This window comes from Camelus ferus, chromosome 22 (assembly GCF_009834535.1).
Source record: "Camelus ferus isolate YT-003-E chromosome 22, BCGSAC_Cfer_1.0, whole genome shotgun sequence".
NCBI lineage: Eukaryota > Metazoa > Chordata > Mammalia > Artiodactyla > Camelidae > Camelus > Camelus ferus.
This window is the reverse complement of record NC_045717.1, coordinates 25,233,461-25,258,064: the sequence shown is the minus strand read 5'-3', so window position 1 is coordinate 25,258,064 and position 24,604 is coordinate 25,233,461. Positions and strand designations below refer to the sequence as shown.

The 24,604-nt window shown below is 54.3% G+C and overlaps 1 protein-coding gene and 1 non-coding gene across 8 annotated transcripts in view; one reads left to right on the top strand and one right to left on the bottom strand.

Moving 5' to 3' along the window:
- Nucleotides 1-22,649, top strand: part of CELF5 (CUGBP Elav-like family member 5) — a 49,012-nt gene extending 26,363 nt beyond the window's left edge. The window contains exons 3-15 of one of the 7 annotated variants that reach the window (XR_004314367.1): nt 2,203-2,254; nt 4,023-4,151; nt 5,603-5,682; nt 7,392-7,538; nt 8,337-8,478; nt 8,563-8,709; nt 9,935-9,997; nt 10,591-10,674; nt 13,029-13,172; nt 14,780-14,947; nt 19,162-19,338; nt 19,665-19,752; nt 22,366-22,649. Coding sequence is in view for 6 of the 7 variants with exons in the window: in XM_032465993.1 (XP_032321884.1) it covers nt 2,203-2,254; nt 4,023-4,151; nt 5,603-5,682; nt 7,392-7,538; nt 8,337-8,478; nt 8,563-8,709; nt 9,935-9,997; nt 10,591-10,674; nt 13,029-13,172; nt 14,780-14,907 (1,116 nt within the window). In the remaining variant the exon portion in view is untranslated. Of the gene's footprint in view, nt 1-2,202; nt 2,255-4,022; nt 4,152-5,602; nt 5,683-7,391; nt 7,539-8,336; nt 8,479-8,562; nt 8,710-9,934; nt 9,998-10,590; nt 10,675-13,028; nt 13,173-14,779; nt 18,125-19,161; nt 19,619-19,664; nt 19,753-22,365 lie in introns of those variants that run through there. The other 6 variants (XM_032465993.1, XM_032465991.1, XM_032465992.1 and 3 more) reach the window with 6 other exon arrangements.
- Nucleotides 8,985-9,056, bottom strand: TRNAA-GGC. The gene has a single exon. It is a non-coding gene; the product is annotated as a tRNA-Ala (tRNA).
- Nucleotides 22,650-24,604: the final 1,955 nt, after the last annotated feature.

Genomic DNA, 24,604 nt, shown 5'->3' with positions numbered 1-24,604 from the left:
CCCAGGCCGCAAGAATGGGGTGGGTGTGGAGGGTGTGGTGATGGGGGCAGGTTCCCTCCCCGTGATCCCCCTCCCTCACTCCCTCCCTCTGCTCATCCATCTCTAGAAGATTATATTTAAATATCTCTTTTGTGCAAGGCAGGAGCTGGGCTCGCCCCTAAGAGGCGGTTTCCATGGCAACAACAATTGCCAGCTTCCGTGTGGTGAATCAGCGTTGCCATGGCAACCTCATCCTCATCTGCCCAAGGTGCTGGGAGTGGGGGGAGGAGGTGAGGGCCAGCGGAGGCGGGTGGGAGGGGTGGGGGAGCAAGAGGCTAGAGCTCAGGTGCCCCCTCCCCCGCACCTTCCTTCACCGTCTCAGTCTGCCCCCTGTCCAGAAACTGGTCCCATCTGGTTGAAATAATCTCCCCTCCTGCCTCCAGCTAGAGAGGTGTGGTACCCAGGTGGAAAGGGCCTGGGGTGCGGGGTGTATGGGTGGGTGGCTGTGTGTGGTGGGGGTGGGGAGATGTGGTTCGGCCTTCTCCAAGTGGTCAAGGTCCCTCTGAGGGTGTGTCTGGGTGGCAGAAAGATTGGGCTAGAGGAATTGGGGGCACTAGATGGGGGAGACAGACGCCTATCTTGTTCTGGGGTTCCCAAGGCTGAATTCAAGTTGAAGAGGCCTGTATGTGCCCCAGACATACGCTCAAAAAGGGAAAGAGTATCAGAAGGGGAAGGGGTCAAAGAGGGGAGGGAGCGCAGACAAATAACCTCTCCAAGTCTTGATTCTGACATCCATAAAATGGGGTAAAAATTGTGCCTCTCTCTGGAGCTTGCTTGGCTAGCGTTTGTCAAGCACCTTTGAATGGCTGTCGGGGTCTGCCTCAAGATTATCGGACTTGGGAGTGGGGCTGGGATGAGGGTCCAGCCCCAGGCCGGATGTGAAGGGACCAGGTGCCTTTCTATGCTGATGGGTGCTGGAGACTTCCTTCAGGTCAGTTTAGCTCAGCAAACTCCTCTAATTCTCTCATGTACCCTGCCCTGTGTGTGTGGTGGTGGTGGTGGGGGTGATGCAGGGGGGAGCTGCTATGGTCTCAGTCTGGAGGGAGGCAGAGGGAGGAAGGAACCCAGAAGGGTGGAAGGATTGCCCACATGGGGGCTTTGGGGCTGGGTTTTGAAAGATGAGTGGGAGTTCACCAGAGACACCAGGTCAGGAAGAAGGTTCTGTCCTAGGACCAGTGGAGAAGCAAACGCCACCCCGCCCCACAGCCCTCAGGTCTGGTCTGAAATAGCCACATCAGTTCACACCCACGGCTGGCTAAGCTGGGGAAGTGGGGCCTAGGGAAGGAATTTGCCCATTGAACATCAGCTTCAGTCCTCGGGGTGAGGGACGGAAGTGTCCAGAACAGTGAGACCAGATTGCAGGCTGGTCCACTCGGGTGTGAGTTTCCCCAGCCTGAGGTCAGGGAGCAGGCTGAAGGTCGCTGCCTTGGTGTGGCGGTCAGCCGCTCCTGAGTAACAGACTGCTCCGGAAGTTTCATTTGTTCATGATTCTGTAGGTTGACAAGTGCAGGCTGGGCTTAGCTGGGCAGTTCTTCTGCTGATTTGTCCTGAGGCATTCATGCAGCAACAGTCAACTGGGGCTCGACTGGAGCTCGCTGGGCAGGGCCTCCCTGGGCTGTCTGCCAGCAGAGTGTCTGTGCATGAGGCCTCCTGTCCTCCAGCAGCTCGCTTGGACTCGCCCACCTGGCAGTGGCAAGGGCTCCACGACGATAAGAGCGGAAGCTGCGAGGTCTCCTGAGGCCGAGGCTCAGACCTCTCACAGCTCCACTTGCACACATTCCGTCAGAGTTCGCCGCGTGGCCAAGTCCAGGTGCAGAAGTTGGGGAAACAGACCCCAGTTCTTGATGGAGGAACCGCAGAGTCACATCACAAACAGGGACTGTGGGACTTGGGCCACTGGGGGAAGCAAGGAGACTTCCTGGCTGAAGGGAGATTTGTTACTGGGTTTTGAAGGCAAAGTAGGTGTTCTCCAGGCCGCAAGCGCAGAGCCCTGTAGGTGGGACTCTGTCATTTGGTGTGACTGAGGTGCTAGTTGCTGCCAGAGGTTGGTGGGACGCTGAGGCTGGGGAGGTGGGCAGGAGTGCCAGGCAGAGCTCAGGCAAAGCTTCCACCCACATTATCCCCGCTGCCGACCTTGACCTCCCTCCCCCCCTCTCTCCACAGATGGCGCGGCCAATCCAGGTGAAGCCTGCGGACAGTGAAAGCCGTGGAGGTAGTTGTCATCTCTCCGTGGCCCCCAGGCTGCGGGCTGGCAGAGGGATGGGAGGATGGAAATCCTTGCGTGAACGGTGGTGGGAGAGGCAGAGGCCCCTGGCCGGGGTAAGGGCAGGAGAGGAGGGAAGCTGTGTCCCCTCTTCTTAACCACAGTGCCACAGGCCCAGGAGTAGGGGACGTGGCCAGGCCCAGCTGTTTTCCCCTAGAACTTGAAATAGCCCGCTTGTCTCAGGGTGCAGTAATGGGGATCTTCAGGTGCAGAGGGGCCGGGGTCCCAGAAGGGCTGTGGGTTGCTTTCTGGGCCGTGCATATGTGTGTGCGCATGTTTGCATGTCTGGGCAAGCGCACGTGTGTGTGTGTGAGCAGGCAGACCTGGGCACAGCTGTGTGCAGATGTGTGTGTTCACGTGCGTATGTGTTTCTGGCTGGTGCAGTGGGAGTGCCTGCCCTCCTGTGTGCACATCTGCGTGCCTCGGCTGTGCATGGGCGTGTATGTTCAAGCGTGTGTGCTTGAGTGTTCCAGGCTGGGTGGATGGGTGTGCAGGCTGGGCCCTGTGTCTGCCTGAGGCTGGACTTCACGCTGGGTGTGTTCCTGGGGGGGAGACGCTTAGCTGTCTCCAGTGGGATCCAAGGTTAGTCATTCTTGGGTACTTTTGAACCCCCTCCCCACCTCAGGTGGACTGGGGGCTGAGGGGTTGCAGCTAGCCGTGGAGGTGGTATGGGAGGGCAGGGCTGTTAGGACCTCTGTGTATGTGTAGGAGCCTGGTAAAGCCTGTTTGGGCTGGGAACCTGTTTTCACACTTTCCAACCTGGCTGCCAGTGTAGGTCAAGGATTAGAGAGGTACGGGGTGTGTGTCCTCTCTGCCTTTCTCTCTCTCTCTCTCTCCCCCTCCGTATCTCTGTTTCTCAGTCCTAATCTTTTTCTCTCCTACTGTCTCTCTGGTTCTCTCTCTGCCTTTCCATGTGTCTCTCTTTATCTCTTACTCTCTCTCTCTTTGCCTCTCTCTCTCCCTCTGTCTCTCTCCGTCCCCCTGCATTTCAGTCTCTCTGCTTCTGTCTCTTCCTTCCTCCCACCCTCATGAGTGACAGCTGCCAGAGAACAGGTATCCATAGCAACCCAGCTCACCATTTCCGGAAGATGGAGCTGCCACATTCCTGATTCCAGGGGAGTAGTGCAATTACCCAAAGGGGCAGGGCTCTGGTGCCTCACATGGGAGGGGCTGGCCCAGACTGGTCCCTGCCCTTGGTCCCAAGCCAACCCCAGGCTCTCCAGACACTTGGTCCTGTGCGCACACATGCCTTCACTCATTCAACGGACACTGATTGCTTGACCCCCTCTTAGCCCCAGCAAGGCTGGGCAGGGAGCTCTGCTGATCACTGTGAGGGTGCAGGGGCCATCAGCGCTCACCCCTGCCAACAAAATCTAGATGGCAGACAGAGAGACAGGGACTCAGGCCAGGCCAGGCAGTTCCTAGCCCCGGTATTATCTGTGGGCTCTCTGAGTGCACAGGAGGGAGAGGCCATTTCGCCCATAGGGTGGGAGCAGTTGGGCAGAGAGGGCATTCCAGGCAGGGTCACTGAGTTAGCACAGGCACAGAAATGGGACCGCGCAGGCACGTGGGAGAGTGGAGAGGTCGGGGCAGGGAAAGCACACGACTGTGTCCTCCCTCACACGCGCCCGGCTCCCTGCCCTGCTGCCTCCACTCTGCTGGAGGGACGGAGAAATTCCTGGAGGCTAGGACTCGGCTGAGGTGGTGTCTCCACCCACAGGGGACCGGAAGCTGTTTGTGGGGATGCTGAACAAGCAGCAGTCGGAGGAGGACGTGCTGCGGCTGTTCCAGCCCTTCGGGGTTATCGACGAGTGCACCGTGCTGCGGGGGCCTGATGGGAGCAGCAAAGGTGATGGGCGGGGGGCGGGGCTGGCTTCCGGGGGCGGGGCAGTGGGAGGGTGGGGCTGGAGGGATGGGGTCGAAGGGCACGGGTGAGGGCGGGGCCTGGCTCGTGGGGCGGGGCTGGCACACAGTGGGCAGGGCCTGGAGAGCAGGCTGCAGGGTAGGGCAGGGCCAGGCACACAAGAGAGTGATGCGGGCCCAGGGGACAGAAGCGGGCAGGTGGGAGGGTGAGTTGGTTTGGGGGAAGGTCGGGCGCGTGGAAGGGCGGGGCCGGCTCTGGGGGGCGGGGCGAGCAAAGCCAGTCCAGTACCACCCGGTCCTACCCGAGTGCCCATGTGCGTCTGCGGCTGCCAGTCTCCGCCTGACTGTCCGTGGGACTGTTTCCGTCTGGATTTGCCTGTGTCCTGAGTTTGTCCGTCTGCCTGATCCTACTTACTCCAGCTCCCCATAGGGCTGTACCATCCAGGAATAATTGTTTAAGGATCTCCAGCACCTGGTTTCCTGTCTGCTCACGTGACTGCATGTGCCTAGGGTTGACTGACCTCCTGTGTCTCTTAGTCTGACACGCTTTCTGCGCGAGTGTCCTAATGGCTCTTTCTGTCCGAGTCTTCCTGGGTCTGGTGGTCTATCTGATTCTACCTGTTTAGGCCCATCTGTCTGGGACTGACAATCGGCTTGCCTGTCTCTGCCCTTGTGACTTTATCTTACTAGGAAGAAATGTATTTGGTGGTCCCTGACTGTTTGCCTGGCTCTTCTTTTTAAATTGAGATATGATCCACGTGCAGTAAAATTCACCATTTAAAAGTGTACAGCGAAGTGCTTTTCAGTATATTCACAAAGTTCCAGAACATTTCCACCCCTCTCCCCCAAATCTGCCTGGCTCCTCCGTAAGATCTGTCTGTCTGGTACTGTGTCCAGTGGTCTCTCCCAGTGACTGTCTCAGTTTGCTTGGTGGTCTCTTGTCTGCCCGCTGATTCCGTGCTTGCCTCGTGACTCTATTCCTATCTGTCCAACTCTGGGCACGTGAGTGTATCTCTCTGGGTCTGGGTGTATCTCTGCCTGAGCGTGCCTGTGGAACTGAACCTCTCTGTGTTGGGTGGTCCGTAGCTTTAATTCCGCAGACCTGATTACAAGTCTGGCCCTCGCAGTGCTGGCGGCTCCCTAAGCTGGCCGCCCTCGCTTGTTCCACCGGGCAGGGCCTGCCTCCCCAGCTGTGCGCCACCGCACACTGTCCCCCTGATGGTGCGTCTGACAAACAGCTAGCTGGCTGGCCAGCTGTGTGCTTGTCTTACCGTCTGGTCCTTGATCATCCAGCTGTCTGTCTGATCAGACGGCTGGCTGTCTCTCTGTTGTCCGACTGTCTGAATTGTGGGCTGCCCGTGTCCAGGCTGACTGGCCACACCAGGCTGCCAGTGCCTCTCCTGCGGCCCCTCACTGGTTCTCGTTCTCCCGGAGCAGGCTGTGCCTTTGTGAAGTTCTCCTCCCACACGGAGGCTCAGGCGGCCATCCACGCCCTGCATGGCAGCCAGACCATGCCGGTGAGTCGGAGCTGCACTGGGAGGTGGGGGTGGGCAAGGAGCGAGGGGGCCTGGCCTTACCATCCCAGCCATCGAGTTGCCCCTGCCGTTTCTTCAGAGAGGGCACAGGAGGAGAAAGATGTGCAGTCTCTGATGGTGGTGTGTGGCTGTGCATGTGTGTATGTGCGTGAGCGTGCAAGTAAGCGGGGGCTGTGCATAGATGTACTGCCGACATGTGGCTGCATGTGTGTGAGTACAATATGGTGTATGTTTCGGTGTGTGCACGTGAGTGTGCCTGAGATCGTGCTTGCATGTCTGTGTGTGAATGTGCAGTGTGTCAATGTGCACGTGAGGTGTATGTAAATGGTGTGGCTATGTGTGCACGTGTGTACTGCTGCATATGCACACACAGATATTCATGCACGCTGAGTGGGTGTGTTCACGTGTGCAACGGTGTGCAGGCTTTATGTGGGTGAGTGCATTGTGTATTTATAAGTGAGTTTGAGTGTGTCAGTGTGCCTGGGTGGTGTGGGTAGGACAGGTGTGCATGTGGGCATCTGCAGGGGTGTGTGACTGTGTGTGTGGATGGGCGAGCATGCGTGTGAGTGTAAGTGCATGCAATTAGATGTGCATATGTGTGATTTCGTGCAGATAAATGTGTACGTGTCTGGATGCATTGTGTAAGCATATGATGCGTGTGTTAGTGTGTGGACATATTCATGGTTGTGCACATGTTTCTGAGTATAGATGGTGAGTGTGAGTCTGTGGGAGTTGAATCCATGTGTATGTGTGTGCAAATGTGTGTGAGCCCCAGAGGAGCAGAGGAAGACGAGGCTGGAAGAACCTGCAGTTCGAGGCCAAAAAGCATAGGATTCCTCCTAGGGCACTGGGGAGCCCCAGAGGGTTTCGGCAGGAGAGGGAAGGGACCAGGTGATGTGGTAATGTCCCCGTGGGGCCAGAGTGGAGGATGGGCAGGGGCAAGAATGGAGCGAGGTGCCTGTGAGTCTGCAGCAGTGAGAGGCTGGGCGATAAGGGGGACCACACAGGTGTTGGGGTGGCCCTGCCTCCCAGGAAGGAGGCCCTAGGAGCCACCATCAGTGTATATAGATGCCCAAATCTGCCCTGGGGAAGACATATGTTGGAAAACCAACCCTCCTTTCTGTTGTTCTGGAAAATGGGTTTAAAGCACAGGGCAGTCTCCAACCATCTCTGGGTTCTTGGGCATCAGTTTTAGTCCCTGGAGGGGCTGGAGGCAACTCAACCTGGAGCCAAGATTTCTCCTGCTCAGAGCTGTCCAGTGATGGAGCTGGTGGGCATGGCAGGAAGTGAGCTCTCCATCAAAGGAGGTATTCAAGCTCTCTGATGGTTGGAGTGCCATCTGTTCTTAGGTGTGGGTGGCAGCTATAGGGTCCACTATCCAGGTCCTGAGTGTTTCTCTCCAGCAGTTGGATTCTTCAGCTGTTTTTGAGAGCGCGGCTGACAGTCAGGCCTCCCCAGACACAGCCCCTACCCCAGGCTTGGACACCCCACCTGTGCACACAGTGGGCTGCAGGGTCAAGTGTGAGACCTGGGGTGCTGATCTCCAGGCTGTCCACACTGCGGCATCTGGGGGCCTGGGGGCAGGGCTGACAGCTGCTGCGATCTACACCCCTACACCCCTCATCCAAGGGACCCCAGAGTCCTGGCTACCTACCCCCTCTCTCCCTCCCTGCTTGCGGCTGCCCCTGCAGGGTGCCTCCTCCAGCCTGGTGGTCAAGTTTGCCGATACGGACAAGGAGCGGACGCTGCGGCGCATGCAGCAGATGGTGGGCCAGCTGGGCATCCTGACGCCGTCCCTCACCCTGCCCTTCAGCCCCTACAGTGCCTACGCCCAGGCTGTGAGTGACCCCCGCAGACACACCGCTGTCCCCAGTGGGGCTCCTGAGACCACTTTGCCGGTCCAGTCTCTCTCTCTCTCTCTCGTGCTCCATCTCTTGTCTGTTGAGGGCTTCTGCCTCTTTGCCCATCTTTCTGTCTCTGGCTGCGTCTCTCTGGTGCAGGATGCTATTCTGGCTGTGGCTAAGTCCCCAAATCCAAGCTGCTTCCAGACCCCAGCCCCAGCTGAGCCCCTAGCCATGAGCTATGCTCCAAGCCCCAGCTGAACCCCAACTCTGGAGTGCCAGGTCCCCAGGCTGAGCCCTCAAATCCAGGCTGAGTCTTAACCCCAAGTTGAGACCAAACCCAGACTGAGCCCCTAAGTCCAGCCAGAGCCCCAACTCTGGATGAGCCTCAAATTAATACCCAGCCTGGGGTTGATGCCCAGATCCTGGCTGCTCCCCAAATCAGCCCCAATTCCAACTGAACCTCCAAACCCAGGCTGACTCCAAACTGAGACCCAACCCTTGGTGAGTTCAACAGTGACTGATGTCAGGTCCCAGACTGTGCCCTGATCCCTGGCTGAGCTCTGGTTCCTAAATGGGCCTTGAACAGAGACCAGGCCCTGACCCTAGACTGAGCCTTGATCCCAGGCTGAGCACCAGTTCCTGAGCCCTGACTCCGACCTGAGCCATGACATATAGCTGACCCCACTAGTTACTGGTGGACCAGCCCTCACCCCCCCCACCGCCTGCCATGAGCCGTGATCTCAGGCCGGATGCCACCTTGACGGTGCCTGTTAACTCCCTCTCTACCCCCAGCTCATGCAGCAGCAGACGACTGTCCTGTCCACCTCAGGCAGCTACCTGAGCCCCGGCGTGGCCTTCTCACCCTGCCACATCCAGCAGATTGGCGCCGTCAGCCTTAATGGGCTGCCTGCCACACCCATCGCCCCTGCCTCTGGTGAGAGTCTGCCAGGGGCCCGCGGATGGGTGGCCAGTGCCGGGGCTAGGACCAGGCTCCCCGTGACGCTCTTCCGCTCCCCAGGACTGCACTCGCCCCCGCTGCTCGGCACCGCCGCCGTGCCCAGCCTCGTGGCTCCCATCACCAACGGCTTCGCTGGCGTTGTGCCCTTCCCTGGCGGGCACCCTGCCCTAGAAACCGTATACGCCAATGGCCTTGTGCCCTACCCAGGTAACTCGGGTGGTCCCCTGGGGCCTGGGAGGGTGTCTCTGGGACAAGCATGAGTCCCTATGTCTTGATGCCCAGGGAACAGAGGGACAGAACAAAGGAAATCTCAGGTGAACAGACACCAGCTGTGGGCACAGAGAAAGGTTAAACAAGAACTTTCCATCCAGGTGTTTCTGGGTTCAAATTCTAGTTAGGTGGCCCTCAGCAGTTTTTTCTTTCTTCCTTTCCTTCCTTCCTTCTTTCCTTCCTTCCTTCCTCCATTCCTTCCTTTCTTTTAATGGAGGTACTGGGGATTGAACCCAGGACCTCATGCATGCCATGCATGCACTCTACCACTGAGCTATACCCTCCCCACCTCTGTGAGAATTTATTTTTAGTTTGAAATGACTGGCACTCACAGGGGGTTTCAAAAATACTACAGAGAGGTCCCAGTACCTAGCACTCGGTATCCCCAGATGCTAACATTGCACAGAACCTCAGTATGTTGTTAAAACTAGGAAACTGACACGACGTTGAACTCAACTGGAGTTGGAGAGCCTATTCAGACTTCACTTTTCACATGCGCTGGTGTGTGTGTGTGTGTGTGTGTGTGGTTGGTTCTATGCCATTTTGTCACAGGTATAGTTTCATGTAACAAACACAACAGGCAACATACAGAACTTCTTCTCCACCAAGTAATTCACTCATGAGACCCCTTTACAGTCTCACCCTCCCACATCACCACCCCATCCTCCGGCAGCCTCTCTCCATTCGAGCATACTTTTTTTGCTCAATTTCCTCCAGACTCTTCAGCTCTGGTGGCCTAGACATCCTCTCCCCTTCCCCTATGTCCTCCCCTAGGGATCATCAGGCAGTCACAGCCACATGGGGGATCCATAGGGTGTCTAATGATCCAGATGTGAGGAGGGAAAAGGGGGAAGGGATGCGGGTGGGTGGTGATGGGGAACAGAGACCTGGAGAATCCAGAGAATAAAGGGGAGGAGCAAGGGGGTCAGGATAAGGACAGAGTTGGGGTGATGGTTAAACCTCTCTGGAGTCCATGAAACCTGAATTCTAGTTTCGCTTCTGCTATTTCCTGAGTAGCCATGTGCCAACTGCTTCCATCCCTGAGCTTCGGGTCCCCCACTTGTAAAATGGAGGTTATACTTGTAAAACGTTGATGCAGAAGTGAAACTGGGGTGGATGGAAGACTTCTGCTGCCTACTCAGCCCTTCCGTCTGCCCTGCAGCTCAGAGCCCGACGGTGGCTGAGACCCTCCATCCTGCCTTCTCTGGAGTCCAGCAGTACACAGGTAGGGAGGCAGCGCGGCCCCGCCCCTCGCCCACCCAGATCTGGCCCCGCCCCTCTCATTCTATTCCTTCTTCTGCCTAGTCATTACTTTGGGCCCAATCCTAGTTCTTGGCCCGGCCCCCGCCCCGCCCTCCTTCAACATCTGGCCCTTCCCCCCCATAACCTGCCTTTGGTCCCGCCCTCACGTAACGCCTAGACTCTGTCCCTGCGGGGGCCTCCCCCCATCTCTGGCTCTTCTTTCTAAGAACAGCCTTGGCCCCGCCCTCAGCCATGGCCCCGCCTTGGCCCCTCCCTCGGACCCGCCCTCCAACGTGATCACGCCCCTTCCCAAGACCTGGCCTTGGCCCCACCCCTCTAGTCATGGCCCCGCCCCACCCTACTCGTCCCTGTTGCCTTGGCCCCTCCCTGAGGCCCGCCCTCCCCCACGACCACGCCCCTCTGGCTTCCCAAGATCCGGTCTTGGCCCCACCCTCAGCCGTGACCCCGCCCCTCAGCCTTTGCCCCGCCCCTGCCCCGCCGCGCCCACGCCGGCACCCGGCTGCCCACCCGCCTCACGCCGGCCTCCGACCTGTGTCTCGCTCCCGGTCTCTACAGCCATGTACCCCACCGCGGCCATCACGCCCATCGCGCACAGCGTCCCCCAGCCGCCACCCCTCCTGCAGCAGCAGCAGCGAGAAGGTGAGGAGGCCGCCACCTCCCCTGGGCGCCGGCCCCGCCCTCTGACCGCCCCCTCCACCTCCAGGACCCCCGGCCTGGCCTGGCCTCAGGGAACCGCGCGGCTAAAAGCTCGGCCTGCGGTCTGGACAGACCTGGGTCAAGTCCCGATGCAGCCCCTGGGTGTTTGGGGAACAAATGAAACTTCTCTGAGCCTTGTTTTTCTCCTCTGGAAAGTGGGAACCGGGCTAGTCCCGAGCCGGTGAGAATAGCAGTGACCCTGCCCCCACCAGGAGGTCTCTCCAGAATGGTGTGATTCTCTGAAATTTTGGAGAGGAAACGAGTTTTGAGGTTGGAGGGTGGGATGATGCGGTATCTCAGGTAAAATGAGGCTCCCGCAGTAAAGTCAAGGGAGGGAGGAGTTAGACTCTGGAGTCGGAATTGAATCGGGATTGAAATCGCCCAATTCTGACTTGGGACGTCCCATGGAAGGCCTCACTGCCCCGTGCTTCAGTTTCCTCATCTGTCACACAGACGACCCTCTGTGCCCAGAGGCCTTACTGGGAAGTGAGCAGCGGCCACTCCTGACACATAGGAGGCACTCGGCACCAGGGAGTCACTCCTTTCCTTAATCCATCCAGTGAGGGTGGGGGCAGGGTCTGGGGACAGGCCCCACATCACCCTGTGACACGGGAAGCTTGGCCTGGCCTGCAGACTGAGTTCTGTGAGAATCTGTTTAATTTCTCCATTGCTGTTAGTCCGCTGGAACGGAGGACACTGCCTGGGTGCAGTGGCTAAAAGCTGGCTCGCATGCAGTCCGAGCTGCTATAACATGACCTATGCCTTCTGGAAATTCACCAGAGTTGGCAGAACTTCACCATACAAACCACAGGCTCATGGGGGAAACAGGGTTGGGGAAAGCCATTCAAAAATGTGGGCGGTGATGTGGCAAAAAAAAAAAAAAAAAGATAAAACCCTAATAAAAACGGTAACATGGTTTTATGCGTGTTAGATGGTGAAGAAATACATGAATACTACAATAAATTTGGCACTTTATCTTGGAAAAGACCTGAAGTTTGCACGGGAAAGTGGCCTCGGAAGGGCTACAACGTGTGTTACTGTGAAATGATGGAAAGGCTTGTCTCAAATCAGACGGGGAGTCCTCACCCCAGAAGGGAGTGGGTGTGACTCATAACACACTTGGGGAACTGAGACAGTTGGTAGATGGAGCTGTGTATGCGAGTGTGTGTGCATTTTGCTTTCTTAGGAGGTTCGGTTCAGCTGGGTGTGGTTTTTTGCATTCCCCTAGAGATAGCACACAAGCAAACACAAAATTCGTGTTTGCTCAAAATCATTCCGAAACATATCAGTCACCTGGGAACATACTGGCATGTTAAAAACAAGCCTGTTAGCAGACCTGTGGTCCTAATCTGGAAGGTAAGAGGTAGGTGTGACTGTGTCGTTTTGGATCTTGTATTTTCCAGGGGGAGGGAATATTCATTGCGAGTCCAGGGGAATTCTCAGTGGTTTGATGGTTACCTTTCTTTTGGGATATAATCAAGGTTTTTTTGATGCTGTTCTTATTTATAGTTTTTATATGAGCCATGCACTGGGGATTATTGGGGGAGGGGATAATTTTGAGGGTTAGCCATGCTTTAAAAAATTCTTTCTAATCCGGATAGCATATCATTTAAAAATTATCTGTGGCTTCAGGATATCTGGGGTTCAAGACTGGAGAATTATCTTTTAATTTTACTTGATTTTATGTGTGTATCATCTGAGTTTTGAAAATTATCCAACATTTGGAGGATTATCCAAGGTTTTGAAAAATATCTGGGTATTTGGGGTTTGGAACCAGGGAATCACTTGTCTTATTTTATTCTGTGATCATTGAACTTTCAAAAAAATATGAGCATTTCATTTTAAAACCAGTTTTAGATTTACAGAGTTCTTGCAAAGACAGAGTTTCCGTGTACCCCACACCCACTTCATCTGATTTCTGTAAATGATCTGGAGTTTGAGGTTTAGGGATTTTCCAGGGGCTTGGGGTCTTCTGGGATTTGGGGATTATCCGGGGTCTGGGATGGAGGGGTTTATCTCGATTTGGGGGAGTAGAGATGAGCTGAATTTTGTAAATTCTCTGGGGACTGAGGATCATTAGAGGTTTGGAGTATCTGAGTGTGGGATTATATAGACAAGAGCTCAGAACACCCTGCCCCCCTCCCCACCACTTCCATGCCCCTTCTTTCTGGGTGTTAGGGGGCACCCCTCTCCCAGCAACTGGAGATGCCAGATGTGGGCTCTGGACCCGCGCCCCTCCCCCGGGGGTCCGCCTCCTCTCCTTGGGGGCTTTATGTCTTTCTCTCCCCCACCTGCAGGTCCCGAAGGCTGTAACCTGTTTATCTACCACCTCCCCCAGGAGTTTGGAGACACGGAGCTGACGCAGATGTTCCTGCCCTTCGGCAATATCATCTCCTCCAAGGTGTTTATGGATCGGGCCACCAACCAGAGCAAATGTTTTGGTGAGTCCCTGTAGGGTGCCCCTTCCTGCTTGCCGCACCATGGCATACGCCCCGCGCCCTGGAATGGGAGGGTGGGAGGGTGTGGGCAGCCACAAGACAGGTCTAGTCCAAAAGAATCACATTCATGATCAAAGTGAGCACTTACTAAGCACCTACTGTGTGCTAAGCACTTACCTCTCAACCCTTCAAAGACTCCCTCATTCATTCATTCAACTAACAGATCGTGCACCTACTGTGTGCCATACACCATGCTGGGCACTGGCACAGAGCAGTGAAGGGAGACAACAAAAATCTCTGCCTGCCGAAAGCTCAGTCATACTGCGCTGCCCCTCGAACTTTCTCCGCTGATGGGAATGTTCTATATCCGCGCTGCCTGAGCCGCCAGCCCCACGTAGTTACTGAGCACTTGAAATGTGGCCAGTGCAACCAAAGGACTGAATGTTTCATTGTATTAATTTTAATGCATTTAAAATTGTGGCCAGTGGCTACCAAGACCAAATTGGAAAGCACAGGTCCAGAGGGAGGAGACAGAAATAAACAAACATAGGATATAGACCAGGGTGTTATATGTGGTATGGAGAAAAACAAAACTAGTGACAAAGTACAGACTGATAAGGAAGAGGCGATGTTTCAACTGAGATCTGAATGATGAGGAGCCAACCACGGGCATATCTGGGGAAGAGTGTTCTAGGCAGAGGGAATCACTTGTGCAAAGACCCTGGGGCAGGACTGAGCCTGGTGCATTGGAGGAACAGTGAGGATGCCTGTGTGGCTGAAGCAGAGTGAGTGAGGGGAAGAGAGGGAGGAACGGAGGGCAGGGAGGGGATGGGGCAGGTTGTGCAGGGCCTTGTGGACTGTGGAGAGAACTTCCTTGTCCCCAGAAATGGGAAGTTAAGGCTCAGAGAGGCACGTAACTTGTCCAAAGTCACACAGCACCAAAGAGGCAGAACCTAGATTAGAAACGGTCTATTAGACTCCAAAATCTGGACTCTTAACCCCACCCTGTCCTCTTTGAAGGGTCGACTCTTGACTATTTATTAAGCACCTCCTGTATACACTCATTATGCAACCAGTTTACAAGAGGAGAAAAGAGAGGCATAGAATGGCCAAGCAACATGCTTTAGGTCACACAGCAAGCAAGGGGCCCCCGCCAGTGCCCAGGCCCCTTCCTCTGTATCCTGCTTCCAGGAGGAAGAAGGAAATTTCTGGAGGAAAATCTGCTTAATCACATTCAGCAGTCAGGGGGTCATGTGTTTTCTCTGAGCCTCAATTTCCTCATCTATGTAGTGGGAGGTGTGGGTGATGTGGAACCCCCGGAGGCCACACCTGTCCCCCACGTGGGTTGAGAAGTCTCAGCAGAGCAGACCCCAAGTAAGAAATGAGTGCCCCATCCCCAGAGGCAAGCAAGCCCAGGAGGTGCCAGAACCAGGCCAGGGCTGCTGTGCGTCCTTTGGGAAGCCCTCGCACCTCCCGGGACAGCCTGCCCCTGCGAGTGCACACTCCTGCCCCCAGTGCCCCACGCCACTGGGCAGCCAGGGCCACAGCACTGGAGCAAGCAGAGGATGCCCGTGTTGCCCACCATCGTGGGTCCACCCCGGTCTCTGCAGGCTTCGTGAGCTTTGACAACCCGGCCAGCGCGCAGACCGCCATCCAGGCCATGAACGGCTTTCAGATCGGCATGAAGAGGCTCAAAGTGCAGCTGAAGCGGCCCAAAGATCCGGGACACCCCTACTGACCGCGCCCACAGCCGCCCTGAGGCTGCGGGCTTGGCCCAGGTGAGCCGCCAGGCGGCCCCATCCCCCTCCCCCACCCCGCCCCACCCCCGTCTTGTCCGCACTCCCTCCTCATTCTCCAAACCCTCCCCAGGCTGGGGGGATGCTGCAAGAGGCTACAAGGAGTCCCCAGGTTTGGTTGACAGGGACAGAGATGGACAAAGACACCCCCAATCTCCCTCTGTGGTCAGGGCTGGAACCAGAGCAGTAAGATGGGAGTGGGGAGGGTGGTTAGGGGATCCTTCCTGGAGAAGGCTTTGAAGGATGAATAGAAGTTCGTCTGAGAGGTGGGTTTTGGTCTGGGGTGGAGTGGGCTGTGGGAAGGGGCTTCTGTCCTTTGCTGTGAATCTGTTCTCCCAGCTGGACTCCTCTGAGAGCTCTTTACTTGGCATAATTCATACCAATGAGTTGACAGGAGAATGGAATTTTTGCCCTCAGCCATGGCATGCTGGGGAGGGGCTATCAGGGGGAATCCAAAGGAACGAACAAATCCCCAAGCGTGTTTGTGCCATTAGTACGAACAACTCTGTCCAATCATCACCTTCTTTGGGGGAATGAACTGTGAGCCTGAGGGGCCGATGGGGAAATTTACAACAAGCTCACGCCTTGACAAGGCTCATCTGTGAAGTGGGCCCATGCACGTGGCCTCCCCCAGAGGCAATGGGACGGATCCCCACAGGGCACTCGGTGTTTTCCCAGCTGAGCCCGGGTCCCGCCACCTGGGAAGCTCGTTTCCTCTTAATCATCGTCGCTGCGTCATCACAGAGGATGTCCTGGGATCTGGTGCGAAGCAGGTGCTCAGTGAGGGGCTGTTCCTGCTCCCAGGAACCCTGCTCCCAGCACCCACAGATTCGAGGGTGTTCAGTCACGGGGTCATGTGTCTTTGGGAGCGTGCGTGGGCGGAAATCCACCCCTGGAAGCCAGCAACAGGCAATCTGCGTTTGGACAAGTTGACAGCAATTCCTCACTGAGCATCTACTGTGCGCCAGGCACTGTTTCCAGCCGTGAATGAACCGAAATGGGATTGGGGAGCTGCTTCATGGAGCTTCAGTGGCAGGGAGCAGGGGAGAGGAGACAGAAATAAACATTTGCCTCCAGTGGCCAGATGAGGACATGGGTTTGATGACCCTCAGTCCCTTCCAAGCTGGGTGTGTCAGCCTCTAGACCCCAAAATGGACTCTTTCTGAAAAGATAGGGGCCCTTGGGTTCCCAGACCCTAGCCTGGCCAGGGCAGGGGTGGGGGTGGGAGGTGATGTCCTCTGCTGACGTGCGCCCTCATCACCACACCCTAACGCCCCTCCCTTCTCCGCCAGGTGAGGGGCCTTCCCACCCCAGGAGGGTTTCCCGCTTCCATCCGATCCAGGACTTTACCGTAAATTACAACTGAGTTTGGACACCAGCCCCCACCTCCTCTCCCTTCTTCCTTGTGCCCCTCCCCAAAATGTGAAACACTACTGAAGGCCACACGGAGCTGGGATGGGGCTTCGTGGTCTGCGAGGGGCTCACTGCCCCTTCTGGGAGATTTCCTCCCTCCCCCCACAACACAACCTTTGTGGCTTCCCCGAATGAAATCGCAACTTTTCCTATATATATACATGCATATATATAGAGAGCTATAGACGGTATATATATTTTTTGAGTATAGATCATGGGACCAAACCTTTCCGACTTCCTTCCATCTAAGAGAAGGTGGCCCTGGGCAGGTCACTCAGCAGGGACACTCAGAAGGGCTGAGGCTGGCGGGGCAGCCCAGTGTCTCCCCACCTCCCGCTTCATGTCAGACCAGGGCACCAGGCGAAGCACTGAGAATCATCAGCCGACGCGATATACCTCCAGGACTTTTGACCCCTGCCACCGACCAGATTCTCGCGGGCCTGTGGGCTCAGCTGGCTTCAGTGTCCCTGGTCCTAGCTGCAGCTTCCGGAACCTCCTCCCCCTCCTCATCCCAGGGCCCTACCTTCCCTGGATGTAGGCACAAAAGAGACCCCTTGGCCTCCCCCAGTCCTTCCCCCCAGTCATAGCCTTACTCATGTGACCAATAGCCCTTAGCTTTCCGTGTCGGGGGGCAGACGGGGCGGGGGCGGGGAGCCCCCACCCCGAACCCCCTCCCAAGGGCAGGCGGCCACCCTCCCTGCCTTTGGATCACCAGCCTGGAATCCACAATCTCATGACCAAGATTGCCACGTGCACTGGACAAAGCCGACCCGCACCCCTTCACCAGAGATACCTCTACAAAGAATTTTTTTTTGGTCTTTCTGAGCAGGTACAAAGAAGAAAAGACATGAGGAAAAAAATCAAATGACAATGGATTTTTGTTTTCTAGTTGGGGTGGGGAGGACTATGCTTTGTGGGGGGGGCGGGGCTCTGTATAGCTACCCAAACCGTGAAAACCCTTCTTGAAGCACAGAGTCAAGTTTTTTTTTCGGACATCCGGTGGGGCCTCTTGCCAGATGAGGCACCAGAGAACTTAATAAGCTCAAGAAAAAAAATTTTAAAGAAAAAAAAAGCACTCCCTTTTGTTTCTACCAAATGTGTTGACCGACCCAGAAAAAAAAAAAAAAAAAAAAAAAGGAAAAAAAAAAAACATAGCAAAAAAGAAAAAAAAAAGGAAAAAAAAATCTTCTGACCAACCTGTTTCGATATTCCAGTTTGATAATTGTTCCAAGACCCTCTCTAGCGTGCCTGTGTCCCGTCCGTCTGCGTGTACAAGTGTGTGCTCAGGGGCGGTGGGGTCCCATCCGCATCCCGCCCCGCCCCGCCCCCCGCCAGGCCTGCTTGGGAGTGCGTGCTGGCGTGCAGTGGCGTGTGTCCTCTGGTCCATGTTTACTGGCTGTAAATACCATTTTTATACTCCACATCAAAGACCTACGTGATTTGTACGATGTACTTTATTTCTGCTACGAGTAATTTCATGAAGTTTCAACTTGCAAAACGACTTTTGGAGACAAACACACACACACACACACACACACACACACACACACACACACACACACACACAAGAAAGACAAGAAAAAGACTTGGAGGGAACTTTGGGTTGACTTGGTTTGAATCTCGAGGTCCTCGTCACTGTGGCGTGTTTCAGGTGAGAGGCTGCAGGGGTCATCCTAATGTCCAAAATGCCTCTCTTTGGTCTGGAGAAACTGAAAGTTTATTTAATAAAAGTTTTACTTGCTAAAAGACTGAGTTCTCCCTCATTTGCCCTGTTTCATCGAAAAAGACCAAGTGCATTGGGTGTCTGGACTAGAGATCAATCTAGATTTAGAGGGAGGGTTTGCAGGAGGAGAAGGAAGGTCGGTCGTTCCCATGGTCAGGATTCTGTCTGATTCTTCCTGACATTGAAGAAATGGGAGTGTTCTTTCTCCAGAAAAGTAGGTACATTTTGTTGATTCATACGTCCATTCATTCATTCAACAAACGTTTACTGACTGCCTACTGAGTGCCTAAGCCTCTGCTGAGGTCAGGGACACAGCAGTAACCAGTTGGTTCTGGGCTCTGCCCTCAAGGAGTCAGCCAGGGGGTGGGGGCAGGGGAGATGCCATGCAATATACATTTTTGTAATTGAGATAAAAATTCACCATTTTTCTTTACCATTTTGAAGTGTACAGTTGAGTGGCATTAAGCACATTCAGAAGGCTGTGTAACCATCACCACTGTCTAGTTCCTAAAGGTTTCCATCACCCCTAAAAGCAATCCCGTCCCCATTAGCAGTCACTCCCCAACCCCTCCGCAGCCCGTGGCCACCACGAACCCACTTTCTGTCTGCACAGCAGGAGCTGAACCCAGGCTCTCAGGCTGGTCTCTTGCCCACTGTGCTGTCCCACTTCTCTGTGCTGTGTGGCGGCTGAAATTCAAATGTATCAGATGGTAATTCAAGTTATTATTTGTAGTATTCCAATTTAAGCTTTGAAATTTAACTCAAAGCTGTTAAACATTTAGAATATGCACCCATATGAAACTGTGGATTTGCCTGTTCACATCAATGGAATCACACAGTGTGTCCTTTTGTATCTGGCTTCTCTCACTGAGCATAGTGTTCTCAAGGTCCAACCATGTTGTGGCGACTGTCAGTGCTTCACTCCTTTTTAAGGCTGAATATATTCCAGCGTGTGGTGAGACCATTCATTCACCGATTGAGTTGTTGCCACCTTTGGCCATTGTGAATCACGCTGCTGTAATGATTCGTGTGTGAGTTTCTGTTTGAACATCTGTTTCAGTTCTCTCAGGTCCATCCTAGGAGCAGAATTGCTGGATCTTGGTGAATCTGTGTTCCCACCAGCAACGCACAGGAGTTCCTGTTTCTCCGCATCCCCACCTATACTTGTTACACAGTCAACGGAGAAATCCCTCCATTGGACCTGACGCAGTCAAGGCCCCGGAAGTGTTCTGAAGAGGTGAGACTTGCAGGAGGTGAGATCCAAGACCTGATGTAGCTTTGGCTAAAAAAACAAAAACAAAATGGCCTGCAGTTCCAGCACGCCAGTGAAGGCCTCAAAGTTCCTCCCCCAAAATCCTGAGACCCAGGATGGGGGACAGTGTGCTCCAAGGTAAGGCGTGGAGGTGGGGTGAGTAAACGGAGATGGACACACTCAAGCTGAGCCTTTCCAGATTTACGGGAGGGGTACTGGCCACTCAATTTAATTAGCCACTTAATATCCTTCCAGGGGCTTTGCAGAAATGGCATCCTTTAATCTGATCAACAACTCATTCCATTTTATAGTTGAGGAAACTGAAGCTCAGAGACAGGAAGTGCCTTCCTCCAGCTCCTACAGAAAGAACAAGACCCAGCTGGGGTGGGAGCTGGAAAGGTGAGTCTGAGTCCACCTGGAAGGGTTTTCTGGGTGGAAGGAACAGCATGGGCAAAGACTCAGAGGCTTGGGATGTCATGGTCGTTAAACCATTGGCTAAGACCATAGCACTGGGTGAAGAGACAGATGAGAGGTGATGGGGGCTGGGTCACAGATGTTCCTTTGTGATTGAGCACCTACTGTGTGCCAGACCTTGTCCCCATCTTCCCAAGGTTGCAGTCAAGGAGAAAGTACTTTGGGACAAAAAATCAAAAGCACCCCATGTCCAGAAGGAAAAGTAATTCTCAAGCATGCTAAAAGTTATAATCACAAGGAGACCAGCAAGTCTGGGACATATCTTGATGTCAGTTGGGAGCCACAGAGTGTTTTGAGCAGGGGAGGGGTGGGATCAGTTTGGAGTGATGAGAGAATACCTGGGGTGACCTCTGTGCCGCTGGAGGGGTGTAAATCAGCATTCTGGAGAACGGTTTGGCAGGATACTAAACTTACCAAGCATCTATTAAGCACTTACTCTTTGCCAAGCATTCTTTCAAGCCTGTGTCATACAATACAGTAGCCACTAGCCACATGTAGCTATTTATATTTCAATCAATTTGTCAAATTATAACTTTCTTCCTCAGTCACACAGAGCCACATTTCCAGGTCTCCAGAGCCACACGTCCATCACTTCAGGAGGTTCTCTCAGACAACACTGGTCCAACTATTTTACATGACATAACCTGCCACAACCTCATGAAGTATGTCCTGTGAATAGCCCCACTTTATGAGTCAGTTAACTGAGGCTCAGAGAGGTTAAGTGACTGGCCCAAGGCTGCACAGCAGGAGTTGAACCCAGGCTCTCAAGCTAGTCTTTTAACCACTGTGCTGTCCCACTTCCCTGTGCTGTGTGATGGCTGAAATTCAAATGTATCAGATTGTAATTCAAGTTATTATTTGTAGTATTCCAATTTAAGCTTTGAAATTTAACTCAAAGTTGTTAAACATTTAGAATATGCACCTGTACAAAACAGTGACTCTACCTGAGGGTCTCCATAGAGTGAATAAAAGTGTGCTTGGGATGGCTATGATGTAGGTGTGCAGCCAGGGGCAATAGGCTAAATGACATCCAGGGTAAATGAGTTAGTTACTGCTGCATAACAATTTAACCTCCCCCAAATTGAGCCACTTAAAACACCACACATTTATTATCTCACCCACTTTGCACAGGTCAGGAATCCAGGAGTAACTTTGGTGAGTGGTTCTGGTTCAGGGTCTCTCACAAGGTCACAGTCAAGGCATTGGCTGGGGCTGCCTCATCTGAAGGCTGGACTGGGGCTGGGGGAGCTGTTTCAAGCTGGCTCCCTCACATGGCTATTGGCTGGAGACCCTAGTTCCTCCTCACCACGTGGACCTTTCTATAGGGCTGCTCACTACAGGGCAGCTGGCATCCCCCAGACAGAGTGTGACCCAAAGTGAGGGAGGGAGAGAAGACACTGCCTGTTTTGACTTATCTCTCCAGGTAACATGCCATCCCTTCTGCTTTATTCTATTTGTTAGAGGCAAGATACAAAGTCTAGCCCACAGTCACAGCAGGAGATTACATATGGGCATGAATATCAGGGGGTGGGTCCCATGGGGGCCACCTTGGAGGATGGCCACTGCAGGGAGCATTACCCCGTGGAATACCATGTGGTCCTTGGAGAATGGAATCATCTCCAGGTCATGTTAGGCGAAAAGGAGAGATGCAGAAAATACACAGCAGGAAGCAACCCATGTGTCTGTGTGTGTGCGTGTTTAAATGTATACATGTATAGTACTAAATTCATCGCTCTTAAGTCTGGAGGCTTAAACTTAAGTGTGGAGACTGCCCAGGGTTTGAATCCCACTTACGAGAATTATCAGACCAGTGGCCGATCTCTCTGCAGCTCAGCCTCCCCCCCAACTCTGGAAAAGTGAGGCCAATCAAGCACAAGCTTTTGAGGGTTGTTGTGGGAATGAACGAATCCATATTTGTGAAGCCCAGAGTAACCGGGACACAAGTGTCAAATCAATCCCGTTGAAATTAACTTTCCAGCGGCTTCGCCCCTGGCCACCAGGAGGGGGCAGCAGAAACTCATGCCTTCCTTCGGTAGTATTGATGCCTTCGCTTGAAAGGCCGCAAGCATTTATTGAGCGCCCAGTGGGTGCCACACGGCCCGCTGTGGACTGCATGAGGTGGTGAGGAGACCCCTGGGCTCTCTCCTAGGACATAAAAGCTACTTTGCCCAAATTCCTTAGCCAGTCCCTTAAAGCCTGTGGGATCGGCCCCACCTCCCTTCTGTCGCCTCCTCTCTCCAGATTGAATGTGTTACTGCCGCCAGGCTTTTACACGTGCGGTTCCCCGCGCCGGGAAACCCTCCCATCCTGGAGTTCTCAGACGCTGGGCTGGCACGGAGACACACAAAGTCTTCCGAGCACAGGGAATGGCACGGTGGTCAAACAGCCTGACGTGGGACCTGAGGCCCACAAGAACAGACATGTTTGCCTCTGTCCTCAGTATTTGCTGAGCTATTCGAGGTTTGCATGCCTTTGAGCAGCCTCATTCTCCCTCCAAGCCTCAGTTTCCTCATCTGTAAAATACTTTGCCCCATCTAGGATTGCTGAGACGATCAAGGACACGAATGCGCACGAATAACAAACCTTGTCATCATAACATAACATTGTAAGAAGGCAAAACAGGATCTCCTGAATCAGAAAAGTGAACTCTCGGACAGTATTCCTACTGTATTCGAATGTCAACAAGCCCTTATGGAGCGCCTGTGGTGTGCTAGGCTCTGCTGTAGGTAGGTTCTGGAGACTGCTGCAGAGAACAAAACGCAAGAAAATCCTCTGACCACGCCCCCAGATCCTCTCCCCGCCCCCTCTTTTCCCAGCCCACCAGAAAGGGGTGGGGGTGGGGCTTACCTACATATTCGTGAGTCTATCAGCCAGTCCGCAGCCTGAAGTCAGGCCTGTCTTTGGAGCAGGGGTGATTGTGACGTCAGGAGTGACGCATTCAGTGATCCTTAAAGGTGCAGTAACCTCCGATGGAGTAGGGAGTTTGGAACTGACTTGGAACGACACATACCTGCCTTTCTTTGGCAGTCTGTACAGTGCAGGTTGGGACGTGCAAGGCATCGAAACCAGCGCCTACTAGCACCGAAAGAGCGTTGCCATCGTGGGTGAAGTCCAGAGATACGTTTGGAGAGCTCAGTCCCTGCCAGGCACTTTACTCCAGTGTCAGGTCCCTGCGCGAACTGAAGTTTCAGCACCGGGGGTCGCGGACAGCTCCAGGGCCCAACCAGAGCGCGCTGTGTGGGTGGGTGTGCGGTGTGTAGAGGGTTCTGGCGACGGGGCCCAGAAAGAGCCCCAGGTCCTCAGCCAGCCCACTGGAACAAGGCCGCCTACTCTCTGCCTGTCTGTCCCCCCATCAAAGCCTCAGAGGAGCCCAGCCTCAGATCGATGACTCCACCTGACATCTCCAAGCGGATATTCCTCAGGTCAAAATTGTTCCTGGTCCCCAGCCCTGCTGCTCCCGCGTCATCCCCATGTCAGCAGGTGGCTGTCCCATCCTTCCAAGTGCTGGGGCCAGATATCTTGATGTTATCCCTCACTCCTTTCTTGCTCACTCTGTAACTAGTCTGTTAGCAAGTTCTATCGCCTCTGCCTTCAAAAGTGTCTCCTAAATTGGCCCACTTCTCCCCTCTCCTGTGCCTCCACGTGGTCCAGCCGCAGGATCTCCCGCCTGGACCTGCGCTGTCCCCTCCACCTTGGTCCTCGGCTCCTGCCCTCACTTCCACAGTCTGTCCTCCCCGCAGCAGCCACCAGAGGGCGCGTGGGAGCACCTGAGTCAGACCCCGCCCTCCTCTGCCCACAGCCCTCTAGGATTCCCACCTCCTTGAGGGTAAAAGCCCACGTCCTCCCCATGGCCCACAAAGCCCTGTACGACCTGCTTCTGTATCCTCCCTTCCCTTACCTCCTCCCTCTCTCCTCGCTCACTCTGCTCCAACCACATTGGCCTCCTCCCTGTTCCTTCAACACACCAGGGACAGTCCTGCCCCAGGGCCTTTTCACTGGCTACACTCTGCATGAAACCCTCTTCCCCAGATATCACCTGCAAACCTGTCCTCAACTTTCCACTCACAAGAGTAGCCTGGAAGGAGTGGAGGTGGAATAAGTTAGCAAGAGGATGTCAGGGGTCATAGGCCTGGAGACCTGGTGAGGATGTTGACTTCTATTACCAAGGCAATAGGGAGCCATGGAGGGTTTTATAGGAGGAAGAGGCAAGACAATCACACCTGCATGTTTTAGGCTACCCCTGGCTGTTATGTGGAGAACACACTGCAGGGGAGATTCTATAGAAAGAGGAGGCTTGTGCTGGCTTCCAGGTGGGCAATTGTGTGGCTTAGATGGGGCCAGAGCCACCCAGAATTTGCATCGGCCGAATCTGGTGTCTGCCTTGATTGTGTTATGTTCCCTAGAGCTCAGTACAGGACTTGGCATACAGCAGGTGCTCAATAAAAGTCTGATGAAAGAAGGAAGGAAGAAAGCAATGTCCCATGCCCAGATCCCTGGCATGGAGACATCTGAGATTTCATTAGCTCTCACAGCAAAGCTGCAAAGAAGACATCACTGGACCCACTGTACAGATGGGGAAAATGAGGTTCAACGAAAGGAAGAGATTTGCTAGAGCAAATCCAGGCTGACTTAAGAGTCAAGTCCTCTGGGTGGTCATGGAAGGTTTCCAGGAGGAGGTGGCCTAGAACAAAGGGGATGAAGGTAAGGGCCAGAGGAGGGCACTCTTGGCTACAGGAAGGGCATGAGTGAGCTTCGAGACCTGTGGTGGTAGGAGGAT